Source organism: Colobus angolensis, unplaced genomic scaffold, assembly GCF_000951035.1.
Source record: "Colobus angolensis palliatus isolate OR3802 unplaced genomic scaffold, Cang.pa_1.0 Scaffold457, whole genome shotgun sequence".
NCBI lineage: Eukaryota > Metazoa > Chordata > Mammalia > Primates > Cercopithecidae > Colobus > Colobus angolensis.
In genome coordinates, this window is record NW_012118010.1 from 541,660 (window position 1) to 555,652 (window position 13,993).

General features: G+C 44.2%; 1 protein-coding gene across 1 annotated transcript in view; it reads right to left on the reverse strand.

Moving 5' to 3' along the window:
* The window catches only part of SYN3 (synapsin III), a 598,011-nt gene that overhangs the window by 498,691 nt on the left and 85,327 nt on the right, over positions 1-13,993 (reverse strand). Inside the window, exon 3 of the mRNA XM_011958047.1 lies at positions 13,746-13,803. Coding sequence (XP_011813437.1) covers positions 13,746-13,803 — 58 coding nt within the window. The remainder of the gene's footprint in view (positions 1-13,745; positions 13,804-13,993) is intronic.

Here is a 13,993-nt window from a genome sequence, read left to right on the forward strand (position 1 = left end):
AATTCCAGCTCTGCCACTTGTATGCTATGTGGCCTTGGGTGAGCCTCAGGTTCATCATCTGGAGAATGGGGGAACTTACAGTACCTGCTCATGATAGAGTCATGATGAGGATTAAACACACTAATCCATATGAAATGCTCAGCATGTGCCTGACACTTAGTAAGCATGTGATTAGACACTAGCTATGATCATTAATCCCTTCAGAGCCCGGGCTGTACAGTGTCAGTGGCCTCATGCACCGCCAGTGGAAACTCTCTCATGTCATCCTCTAAAACTTCCTGAGATGAGAGGGCCAAGACTGGACCAAGACAGGTCCAGTTTAGGTTGAATTCTACTGTAAAGTAAATGGTGTCTTAGAACTACTAAAATCCTATGGGATATTAAAGATAGACATTGTAGGTTCTCCAAAACAGGACACATTATCTTCCCCTGCGCCCACCCTACTCCTCCCTAATTCTCTCTCTCTGACATCGTAGGGCACATAAACTCATTCTCTAACACCGGAAATCTGCGCCCTGACTGTGTATGATCCAAAGGAAGCCATTTCAATGCATGAGTCCTGTGGATATGTCGGCCCACTCCCCTTCTCAGGAGACTCTGCTTGGAGTGGGCTAGGAGACTCCTTAGACAATCTAATAGATTAGTTTCCAGTTTAGCATAACAGCCAGACAGATTTTTGTGGTGAAGTCATCCAAGTCAATTAAAAGGCATTTTTCCCTGCTGTGAGTTCAGAAGTCCCTTTGGTTCATTCCGGTTTTCTGGGATGTTTCATAATAGGTTCCACCCTAGGTTAATTAATAACCCTTGATTCCCACTGAAATGCAAAGGCTCAAATCCACTGTGTAAGCACATCCAGGCAGAGGCTGCTGGCAGGGCCAGGGTGAGCCCAGTGGGGGCTCCTCTCATCAGGGAGTGGGCCAGACCCCAAATGGTAGAGACAACAGCAGAGTTGGCAGAAAATGTAGACTAGCCACACAAAAGCTGAAGGCCATGCTGGAGAAGTGGTGTAACCAGGGGCAGTAGTGCATGGGGAGGGAGATCATCAACAGATGAAGGAATCACAAGGCTGGGGATTAGGCAGATTGGGAGCAAGTTGAAATATGCAGTGTGAAATGGGTTACTCCAAGTGGCTGGACTAAGGTGGTGAACAAGAGAAGGTTGGCAATGGCTCACTTTCAAGAAATGCCAGCTCAAACACATCATGTGGGTTTGACTCCATCCTCTCAGTCTTGAGAAAAATAGGTCATCTCTTCTCTTCTAGTTTCAAATACGAATTGCAGGTATGAGAATGGCTCAAGTGGCTAAGGAACACAGTGGAGAGGATGTACATGCATTCACTCAACACTTATGAAGTCCCTTAAATGTGCCTCCTACCCAAGCATCATATTCAAGGATAAGGTATCTTTTGCACCAAATCCAGAGCTGAGTTTTTCTGCCTCCAGTCTCAAGCCACCGTTCCTATCCAGCCAATCTTCTAAGACCACTGTCAGCCTGTGCATTCTAAAATGAAATCACGGTTGCAGCACTCCGTGGCTTAAGAAGTCTAGTACGTACATCCTGCCTCTAGGACACAATTCTTACTTGCATGCCTTGTACTAATAGCCCACCCTGAATAGATTGCCCTCCACCTTCTTTGTCAGCTTCGTCTCCCACCTCCTTTCTCATGCAGGGCATACCCTGGTCATTTGCCCTGTATGTGACAAGCTGAGACTTGAATCATGCTCTTTAGCTAGAAGGCCCAGTGTGCACATCTGCCCACTCACCCTCACCTAATTCTTGTCCCCAAACCCTGCTGGACAACAGCTTCTCTGTGAGGTCTTTCCTGAGAACATCCCAAGGTTAGATAAATCTCTACAACAGCCCTCATTGCAACACATTATGGCCACTGCCTTCAATGTCTATCTTCCCATCAGATAAAGAACTCTTTGAGTGTGGAGGGCTCTGTCATTAGGACAAAGTACAGAGCAGGTGCTCAGTGACTGTTTCTTGAATGAAGGAACAGGTTCAGATAAGACAAGCTCTGTTTGTTTTGTTTGTTATACATCCTTCAAGAAGTGAAAGGGCTTACTGAATTCTCTTTCAGAATGTCCACTTAATTTCTACCAGAGTCTCATTTATCAATGGTACTAACAGGGGGCCGTGCTGATGCTGATGAAATGGCATGGCAGTAAGGAAATGTGAATTTCCAAACACAGCAGCTAAAGGCTAAGGAACTCTGAGCTGGGTTTCCTAGTGCAAGAGGATGAACTCCCTTTGACTCCCATCCCTCCTTCCTTCTCATCTCCAGTGCAGGTGCTAAATGGTGCTACCAAACCAGGATGCTGTACTCTCCTCCAGCAGAAAAGAAGAGGAGAGTCTAAAGGGTCATGCAACGGGCAACGCTGTCCTTGTTGTGTTTAGAATTAGTGGGGCTCATTCAGCCTTGGTCTTGGCATTCCCAAGCCCTCACTGCTTGGAGCTCTCCTTTGGCTATCAGCTATGGTTCAGCACTCTATCCTAGGTTCCTCCCAAGAAGAAGGCTTCTCACAGGTAAATGTGAAAAATATAAACCTCATTTGTTTTTGCTATTTTTTTGCTTGCTATTAAAGCCATCAGAAGGGACTAATGGCTTCTTAAAAGGGAAAAACAAAAGATGGCATGGGCAGGGGGAGAACTGTAGTAGGAAAAGCAGTGACCCGGGAGATGAAAGCTAGTGCTCTCCACATTTTGGACTCCAACAATAATTTCACGTGTGTGCTAAGTCACTTCCACCCTCTGAACCTTTTAGCTGTTAAACAAGGGAGCAGGATTAGACAGTCTCCTATGACACTCCCTGGTTCTATCCTTCTACGACTATGTTACACCTTCAACTCACTCACACAATCACTCAACAAACATTCATTGCATTTTTTCTTCAGGTCCAGAGTCTGTGCTATCTACTATCAAGAAGTTAGAAATGGATGACAGGTGCCATCCAGAAATGAATGTTGTGTATCAGTGGGAACTATGGTTGAACATATGTGTAAATAATCAACACACACAGAGAAACATGAGCTTTTTATGTTTTTTTATCCCAAAAACTACACTGCAAACTGCTTTAGTGCGTGGATTATATCCTTTCTATTTCTGAATGCTTCAAGAGACTGAAGCCTAGAAATTACTCAGGCAAATGTGTTCAATGATGTGAAGCTGATCATAAAAACAGTTATAATATTTATTAAGCACTTTCTATATGCTAGGCTCTGCTTTAAGTGCTTCATGCAGTCTTACAGTAACCTATTTCAGTCTCACAACAACTATATGAGCACTTATTATTATTTTATATGAGGAAACTGAGGCATGGGGCAGTTAAATTACCTCTTCAAGGTTACTCAGGAAGTGGTGGAGGCAGGATTCAAACCTAGTTGATCTGGCTTGAGAGTCCAAGCTATTATACTATCCAGATAGTCTAAAAACATAAAGCTTAGCTGGGTGTGTTGGCTCACACCTGTAATCCCAACACTTTAGGAGGCCAAGGCAGGAGGATCACTTGAGCCCAGGAATTCAAGACTAGCCTGGGCAACACAGAAAGACCCTGTCTCTATTAAAAAAAAAAAAAGATATCGAGCCACTGCACTCCAGCCTGGGCGAGAAAGCAAGACTCCGTCTCAAAAAAAAAAAAAAAAAAAAAGATAAAGATGGAGAGCTACGTTTAAAGACAATAATGAACATCAACCCTTGGGGGAAAACAATGAAAAGAAACAGAATTGTTAACAGAGAAACTATGCAAGAATAAGCCAGAAACATGAAATGATGAATAAGAACCATTGGGGTTAGTCAAGAAAAGAGGACTGTTTTGCTGGGAAAACATCTCATATGAATTTGTAATTTACCCAGTAGATCAAAAGAGTAGGGTGAGATAGGAAGATACTGTGGGATATGTACTCAAGCTGAGAGGGGAAAGGCAAAAAGCTTTGTAAAGACAAGTTCATGACCAGCATATATTCTGACAGATGTACTCTGGTTAAGAACTAGGACCTTGGAGTCAGCCAGACCTGGGTTCAAATTCCTGCTTCACTGCATTCTTACTAGCTGTGTCACATGCCTGGGCAATTTACTTAAGCTCTGGGCCCCAGTTTCCTCAGCAACAGGCATACCATGTGGATTGAATGAGTTACTGCATGGAAAACATTTAATGTGGTACCTAGCAAATAGTAAATGTTCAATAAAGTTTGCTACCATCATCAATGTTATTGTTTCTCCATTTTCTGTAGACTTCTTAAGTTGATGAGCCTAAAGGTAGACCCAGAAAGCTGATAAACCTATAATAATGAATGCCATGGTTAAGAAGGGAAACACTCGCTCCTCTAATGAGTTATGTTTCAGCTAATGGGCCCTAGTATTCCACCTGCTTTTTTTATCCCCCCAGCTGGTTCTTAGATTTAAAAAGAAAAAGGCCTCCATGGAGACCTGCACGCTTTTAAAAATAATACAAAACAGAACGTCTGAGGTCAGGGTAAGCCAAGCCAAACAAATAAATCTTGCAGGATTGTGTTAACAAAACAAGGCTTAGTGGATCAGAGCGGGTAGAGTTCTGTCCGACTCAGTCCTGCAGAGAAACACCAAGCTCTGGTGAATTTCAAACACAAGGAGGTCAAATAGGAAGATCAAATTATGGAGCACTTCAGAGTTCAGCATCCATGCCTGGGCTGTAACCAGGAGAGCATTCTGTGCAGGATGGACTCCAGAACTCACAGGTCATGTACAGTCCCAGAAATCAAGACCAGAAGAGTCTTATGGATGAATTCTGTATGACCTCTATGGAGAATAATTTTGCAATATCTATCAAAATTATAAATGTGTTCTCTCAGGTTGGGTTCTCTGGAAAGCAGACCCTGGGATGGATATTAGCCTTGGGGGAGGTTTATTAGGGAATTCTCTGGGATCTCCATCACTGGAAGGGGGACGAAAAGAAAGGATGCAGGACTGTGAGAATTTGGGCCATACAGCCATCTCAGCAGAGGTCTCCAGCAACTCTGCAAGAAGCTCTGAAGCTGGATAGCCCTTCAGAGTTATCCCAAACTGGGGTGATGGGGACAGGGATTTATTATAGCCGTTGACAGCCAGTCATTGGATGTAACTGCCACCAGGAAGGAGATGTGACCTTGGGAGAGGCAGCTCTCCTCACCTGAGGCACTTTCAAGGAGGAATGACAGAGGAAGGCTACCTTCTGGTAGCAATTCCAGCAGCTGGAAGAAAAGTCCTTCATTCCTCAATGTGCATTACAGCATCCACCACCTGCCATGTTTTTGGAACAAGTTATCCTATTTCTAGAAGTGAATCCTACAGATTGATTAATAAATGTTTGAAATGACACAAGTTTAGCATTGTCTATAATAGTAAAATTACGGAAAACAAATTATGGTGTATCCACATGACAGACCCCAGGCCATCATTAACAAGAATGAGGCAGGTCTGCATATACTCTCATGGAATAAACTCCAAGAAATATTAAGTGAACAATGAGGGTGCAGAGGAGTGTGGATAAGTAGAAAGGTATGTGTAGATGTCGAGCAGCCAAAGGGGTGGACTGTGCCAGTCACTGTCTATTGCCACTCATCCTTCTATAGTCCCTCCTGCACTATGGGAGCTGAAAGCCTAAAATCTGCATTCCCCAGATCCTTTAGCCACATAATTTCAGCTCATTTCTACCAATGGGAGGCATTCATGCAGGAATTGAAGGTACAAAGAAGGCAGCAACAATTCTGCTTCAGGTGGGTTACAGAAGCTTCACCAACAGCTACAGCAGTTTGAACAGGTGGTGGCAATTCCTGCAGCCTCAGTGAAAGCACAGGTTTGGCCAAGTGCAGTAGCTCACACCTGTAATCCCAGCACTTTGGGAGGCCCAGGCAGGAGGACTGCTTGAGCCCAGGAGTTCATGACCAGCCTAGGCAACATCGCGATTCCTTATCACTACAAAAACTAAAAAACAGAAAGAAAAAAAAAAAGCTGGGCATGGTGGTGCACACCTGTGGTCCAAGCTACGTGGGAGGTCAGAGTGGGAGGATCACTTGAGCCCAGGAGTTCAAGGTGTCAGTGAACCATGATTACACCATTGCACTACAGCCTGGGTGAAAGAGGGGGACCCTGTCTCAAAAACTAAACAAAACAAAATAACGACAACAACAAAAAGAGTACAGGCTCCTGATTCCTCAGTGACAACAGTGACAGTGATAAACAGTGAATGTAGGACTGTTGTGCCCCTGGGTAAAATGATTTCCCCTTTGATCCATTTGTAATCAATCCTCCTTATTAAATTCCCTCTGAAATACATAGCATGGTCAATGTTTTTCTGACCAACTACCCTTTGTGAAAAGCATGTATATATATTTGCTCATTGCATTTAAAACTTCTCTGGAAAGCTGCCCAAGAAACTAGTGATAACAGTTAAGTACATGGAAGAGAACTAGATTGGTGCAGCAGAGTGGGAGGCAGACTTTTCACCACATACCATTGTGTAGCTTTTCAATTTTTAACTATTTGAATATACTACTTCCCCCCCAAAAAAAGAAAAAAGATTAACAAAGGTTATCTCCTACTAAGCACATTAATTTCCTGTGAAATATTCCCCCAGTTAGCCACCCAGTTTCTGCCACAGCATTTCCAGCACAGGAGACGCCTTACCGACCAAAGGGGCATGGCCCATTCCTCATTAGTCAGCACTACTTAACAGTTTCTGTGTAGACCAAGTTGAAATCGATCTTCCTGTAGGACTGCACCAATAGACTGAATTCGAACCCCAGTGAAACAATAGAGGGTGGTGCTCAGCACAGAAACCTGGGTTCAGATTCCTACTCTATCACCCATTTCTTCTGCTTGTTTAACATCTCTGAGCCCCAGCTTCTTCATCTGCAGAAGGGGACAAAGTACCCATCTTTTGCTTGTTTGTTTGTTTGCTTGTTTGTTTGTTTGTTTCAGATAGAGTTTTGCTCTTGCTGCGCCCAGGCTGGAGTGCAATGGTATGATCTTGGCTCACTGCAACCTCTGCCTCTCAGGTTCAAGCAATTCTCCTGCCTCAGCCTCCCAAGTAGCTGGGATTACAGGCATGCGTCACCATGCCTGGCTAATTTTTGTATTTTTAGTAGAAACAGAGTTTCGCCATGTTGGCTAAGCTGATCTTGAACTTCTGACCTCAGGCGATCCACCTGCCTCAGTCTCCCAAAGTGCTGGGATTACAGGCATGAGCCACTGCACCCACTCAAAGTACCCATCTTAAAGAGGCATTGTGAGGTTGAAATAAGATTATGCATATCAAGTGCTTTAATCAATACTTTTGGTTATTGTTCTTGATATTTACAACACTGGAAGAAAAAAATGTATATAGTGGATAAGAAGAGGACCCTGAAGTCAGACTGGCTGGGTTCAAAAACAGACCCATGCCACCTATTAGTTGGGCAACCTTGGGCAAGCCACATACTCTCTCTGAGTCTCAGTTTCTAAAAGATGGAGGTGCCTACTTCAACCATAAAATGCATTTAGCTTCATCTCATAAGGACTCAACAAATGGTAACTTACTTTATCAACCATACTTGTTCAAGAGGTAGATATTTGTAAAGAGTAAACTGGGTCCTATCAGAGACCTTTCTTCCTCCAGACTAAACATCTCCAGTTCCTTAAACAAATCCTCTTTCCTTATTGGCCTTAGTTTCTCTTACTCCAATCCCTTTTCAGAAGGCATTCCAGGTTGCTGCAACCCCTTTCCAGTGTGACACACAACTGGATCTCTTATTAGAGTGTCTCACAAGCATCGTGTGTGTGTGTGTGTGTGTGTGTGTGCATGTAAGAGGGAGTGTATGAACTACCACCTTCCTGCATTCTCACTGCTGTGCTTTGATAGTGCAGCCTGAAGTGGTATCAGGTTTTTGGGAAGTAACAAAATCTCAACTGTAGTTTATTGAGCACCTAATACATGTGCTGGAAACAAATGCTCAGCATATTACATTAACTCATTTTTTCACACAATAACTCTGGGGAATAAATTTATTATCCTCATTTTTAGGTGAGGAAACTGATTTAGAGATGTTTTAGGTAAAAAGCAAACACAGCTAAAATACGACTGAACTGAGATTTCATCTTCAGTCTATCTTACTCTGGAGCCATGATCTTAACCCCTATACCACATTTCCTCCCGCACATATTAAGCTGTGCTCAACTCAAATGTTAGGTCTTTTTGGTTTTTCTCATGTTATGTTAATAAGATAGGTCTCCCTGGCTGGGTGCGGTGGCTTATGCCTGTAATCCCGTCACTTTGGGAGGCTAACGCGGGAGGATCATAAGGTCAGGAGACTGAGAAATCCTGGCCAACATGGTGAAACCTTGTCTTTACTAAAAATACAAACATTAGCTGGGCCTGGTGGCATGTGCCTGAAATCCCAGCTGCTCAGGAGGCTGAGGCATGAGAATCACTTGAACCCAGGAGGCACAGGTGGCAGTGAGCCGAGATCGCACCACTGCACTCCAGCCTGGCGACAGAGTGAGACTCCGTCTCAAAAAAAAAAAAAATCCCTAATCTTGCTCCTTCACAGCTGAGTTTTTGAACTCAGCCCATCAGCTTGAGGTCATCAGTCATCTTTTTTTAGTTTTGTAGAGACAGAGTCTCGCAATGTTGCCTAGGCTGGTCATGAACTCCTGGGCTCAAGCAGTCCTGCCTGGGCCTCCCAAAGTGCCGGGATTACAGGCGTGAGCTACTGTAACCAGCTGAACCTGCACTCTCACTGAGGCTGCAGGAATTGCCACCACCTACTCAACTTTGTATTGTATTCCTGTTCAATTTGATCACATCAAATTTAATCCTGCATATTCTCTCTCCCGTCTAGTTAAAGTCATTAGCATATATAATTTCATAAGTCACTAGTAAGAAGGAGAACAAAGCCAAGTACAAAGCCTTTTGGCAAGCCATTAGATTTCTCCCAAGGTGCATTTATTTCTATCAAGTAATCATTTCCTAACGAGGATGATGTTCAACCTGTTACCAAACCACCAAACTGAATTAACATCCAACCTCCACTTCTCTATCTTGTTGACAACTGTTTCTTGAAATATAGGTCTTTATGGTCAGTATCTACAGCTAAGGTCCATTCTAAGAAATGTTGTCCCAGAAAGAAGTGTGGGTTGAAGGCTGAAGTGCATATAAAAAAATATAAATACAGGGTCTGCAGTGTTTAAAATATTTTAAGGGGAATATCTCACCTTTCCATTCAGAAAACATTGATGTTAAATATATAAAGGGCAGAAGATGAACAGTCTCCCAACAGCAGCCTCCCCTGGACAGCTTCTTAACCCCAACCCAACCCAATATTATACAAGGACAGTACTCAAAGGAGCAACTAGTATTCATATGTAAATCCATGGGTCATCTGGCTTCCTTCATTGGGCTGGGAGTTGCTCAAGGGCAGGTATAAACCCTTCTCTTGCCTTTTTCTCCGCCTGCTAGAGCATGGCATTAGTGTTCTTTCTGCCTTGGTACCTCCATTAACACGGAGGAAAGACTAGCGGTGGTGATTTCAGTCGTCTCTTAAAATTTAGAGACTGAGGCTCTACCCTAGCAAGTCCTAGCCCACTGATGTCCCAGAACTGTGAGTCTACTTAATATTAATCCATTCATCAACCTCATTGCTTAGTTCCACAGAGGGGTGACTTGTGCCTGTGGAGAAAAAGACCCTTTACCTCAAATATAAACAGAGGAGAGTTTGACCTGCCAACCGTCCTGGCCTGATCCTCTCAGACCCTACTAGGATACTGCTGTGAGGGCCCTGCAGAGCCAGTAGGGCATTCTGGGTAACAGAATGCAAAATGATGCTATCTCCCCCACGGGCCTCCCCAGGGTTTCTTGATTCCTGGCTCTGTAAAAGTTGAGGCAAGCAGTTTTTAGACTCGGAGGGGGGCGGGGGGAAGAGGATGGAGAGAATGGGTGGAGGCTTCCTCTAGGCCAACCACAACTAACTCATTCGCTCTGTCCAGCAAAACCCAGACAGTGCAATTATCTGGTTAATTTGGCCCTTGGTTGGGAGACAGGATCCCAAAATGTGAGGCCAGCTCAGACTAAACAGTGGCTTCCGTCCTGAGACTTTTCCCAAGTGCTAAAGGATGCATGTGAGATTCCTGGGGGGGGTGCTTATGTGTCCTGCCCGTTGATACAGATGGGCAAAGACAAGTGATTCTGATTCCAAGATGGATTTGGAAAGGTATGTCTTCTGGGGAAAAATGCCCAAACGACCTGCTAATTGGTTTCCTGGCTAATTCACCTTTTGGCTTTCACAGAGGGGCATGGCTGGAAATCAAAATGACTCTAAATTAGCCAAGGTTTTTCAGTGTGATTGTAGACCTCATACACTGGCCGAGGGGCCCCAGAGCCCCGGGGTGAGTTATTCTTAGGGCAGTTCCCTGATGGTCCTGCTCATAGATTTTGTACCTACAAGTTGGGTCAATGGCATTGCTGAGATAAAAGGGGAAAATTAAAACATGCCACTGGGATTTCCACAAATGGGATGAGGCAGGGTGAGCTCAGCTGGCAACCAAGTATTTACCAGATGGTTTATGGAAAACCCAGAGTTTTGAGGGGAGATTAACAAGTGGTGGCCGGGCACGGTGGCCTGTAATCCCAGCACTTTGGGAGGCTGAGGCTGGCGGATCACGAGGTCAAGAGATTGAGACCACCCTGGTCAACATGGTGAAACCCCATCTCTACCAAAAATACAAAAATTATCTGGGTGTGGTGGGGGATGCTTGTAGTCCCAGCTACTTGGGAGGCTGAGGCAAGAGAATAGCTTGAACTCGGGAGGCAGAGGTTGCAGTGAGCCAAGACTGTGCCACTGCACTCCAACCTGGTGACAGGCTGAGACTGTCAAAAAAAAAAAAAAAAAAGAAGCAGTGAGTGGTGACTTATCGCCCTTGGAAACTGACAAGCAGCCTGGAATCTGTAGAATCTATCAGTTATTCATTCTGCAAATATTTCCTTCAATTCTCTTTTGTGCCAGGCCCAGTGCTACTTAGGGTGAGATCCAGACAGTCATGGTCTCTATCCTCAGGCAAATCATCCCACTCAAAATGTACGGCTAAAAACTCAGATAAGGGCCAGGAAGGAAAAGTTGAGGAGCTATGAAAGGGAATAACCAGGTTACCTGATACAAATCTGGAAAAGGCTCCGAGAAGGAGTCTTTGAGGAAAGGATTTTAAAGCTAACACTTCAAAGGATCTAATCTGCTTTTTGAGGAAGATCACTCTAGCTTTGGTATGAAGAATACATTGGAGATGGCTGGAAAACATGAAGTTGTGAGGCTGTTGATGAGGAACATTGGACAAGAGTTGAGGGTGGTCCAGCCAAGGATCTAGGTAATGGGGATGAAGGGAGAAGTGCAGGGACTAGCAAATATCAGATGTGGAGTCAGCAGGATCCAGTCATTGAATGGGTGCAGTGGTACAGGAAGAGGGACACATTCGGGAGCTGGAGCAGGTTTCTGGTAAAGGTGGAAGGTAGATGGTCACACTCTTCACTGAGAGAGAGAATTAGGGAGGAGTAGGGTGGGTGCAGGGGAAGATGATGTGTCCTGTTTTGGAGAACCACACCGCACTCCCTGTCACTCCATACCCTGTACTTCTGGTCTCCTTATCTTTGCTCACACTGCCTCCTCCATTCACACACTCTTCATGCCACCATCTCCACTTGTTGACATCCTATCCATCCTTTGATCTATTTCAAACACCACTCCCTCCTCGAGGCCACATCTGAGTCTTTCAGTTGACTGTGACCTCTGCTGCTGGGAGCGCTAAATTTGGACCTCTCATCCCTGGTTTCTACCTGTAAGTTCAAACCCCAGCTTCACTGCATTCTTACTAGCTTTGTGACCTGCCTGGGGAATTTATTAAGCTCTCTGAGCCCAAGTTTCCTCAGCAACAGGCAAATTGTGTGAATTGAATGAGTTATTGCATGGAAAACACTTAATATGGCATCTAGCAAATAGTAAACGTTCAATAAAAGTTTGCTACCATCATCAATGTTATTGTTCTGTAGGCCACGTGCGGTGGCTCATGCCTGTAATCCCAGAACTTTGGGAGGCCAAGGCAGGCAGATCATTTGAAGTCAGGAGTTCGAGACTAGCCTGACCAACATGGTGAAACTCCATCTGTACTAAAAATACAGAAAAAAAAAAAAAAATCAGCCAGGCATGGTGGCACATGCCTGTAATCCCAGCTACTCAGGAGGCTGAGGCAGAAGAATCGCTTGAACTCAGGAGACAGAGGTTGCAGTTCACGCCACTGCACTCCAGCCTGGGCAACAGAGTGAGACTCCATCTCCCCAAAAAAAAAAGAAAAAGAAAAAGAAAAAGAAAAGACTTAGCTCACCTCTCCTCCTAGACCACAGGCATTTGGAGACTGGGCTTCTTCTTCTATATACTCGTTTTCCACATATTAGCTAGCTAGCATAGTAGACTCTTGACAAATATTTGCAAAATGAACAAAAATAACCTGCTCTCTGCCATGGAAGGAAAATCAGGAGACATTGGGTTGACTTGAAAGCCACAGAATCAAACTGAAATTCAAAGTGTAGGTGTTTTAATATTAAACCAACTCAGTTTGATGCTTAGGAGACCTTTCTGTTTCTCTGACACACTAAGCTCAAAAAGTGCAGGGAGAAGAACAGTCATACTCCCCTATTTTAAAAATTGTATTTTGAAATCGCTTTTACAGCAAGGACCTTGTCTACGTGAGTTACTGTTTGCCTTTGATGAGGAGGAGGAGTAGGAGGAGGATAACGAATAATGATGCTGATGATAAATGGGTAACATTTACTAAGTGCCCAGTATGTGCCAGGTACTGTTCTGAGCACTTGTCACGGACTAACTCATTTGATCCTCACAGCACCTATGAATACAGGCTGATGCTATTATTGCCCCAGATGGACAGATGAAGAAATTGAGCTGGAGAGAGCTTAAGTCACAAGGTTAGTAGCGGGTGGTGTTGGGATTCAAATCTGGAGTATGGCTCCAGAGCCCATGCTCAAATGTGCTCTCCTAAGGCTGAGCACAGTGTTTAACAGAGAGGAGCTCCTCGCTGAACGAATAGGAGAAAGCTTTGATCTGGAGCCAGGAACCACACCTTCTACTCCTGATTCTGCCACTGCCTCCCTACACAGCCCTAAACAAATCCGTGTTTCTTTCCACATAAAATAAGGGACCTGGATGTTGATATTAATAGCAATAGCAAGAGATAGTATTTGCGATTCTGATCCCTTCTGAGGTTTTAAATAATTTAATCCCCACAATGATATAAGGAAATTGAGGCAGACAGAGATTAAGTCACCTGCCCAAAATCTAGAAAATGAGAGAGGCAGGATTCAAGGCACTTCATTATGTTCCTAAACCATGCTCTCTAGCCCAGGTGGCTGCAAGGAGATGCCCCAGGGGCCAAAAGGAGCAGTATGGAACAGGCAGACGTTGGGCTCCACCTGCCCATTTCCATCAAAGCAGCTCTACGTGTCTCTCTTTTGTAGAATGAGTTCCTATTTGACATTTCCCTTGAAGAAGGGGTCTCTGCTAAAACATAAAAGGTTGAAAACCACTGGCCCAAATAATTCTGAAATTTAATGAGACTCCCAGGTATGAGCTTGGACTTTTCTGGTAATCTTAGCTCATTATGAGCACATAAGATGGGGACCAAGATTGTATGTAAGAACAGTCCCAGCTGCAGAAAAGGTCAGACAACACTGCTAAAGATGAGCTCCTACCTACCTGCTCCACTCGGATCTCAATCTCTCCATTCACCTTCTTCCCATGGAAATACTTTGACCTGTAAAGGGGAAGAAATAAGCTGAGTAAGGATGCAGGCTGTTTTACTCTTTTCTCCCTTCTCCCACAGGCCTTACTCCAGAGGTGCATATTGAGACACATCCTCGGCCATCCTACTGTTTCCTCCTACCTTCACAGCTGATTTTCTCAGTCTTTTTTTTTTTTTTTTTTTGAGATGGAGTTTCACTCTT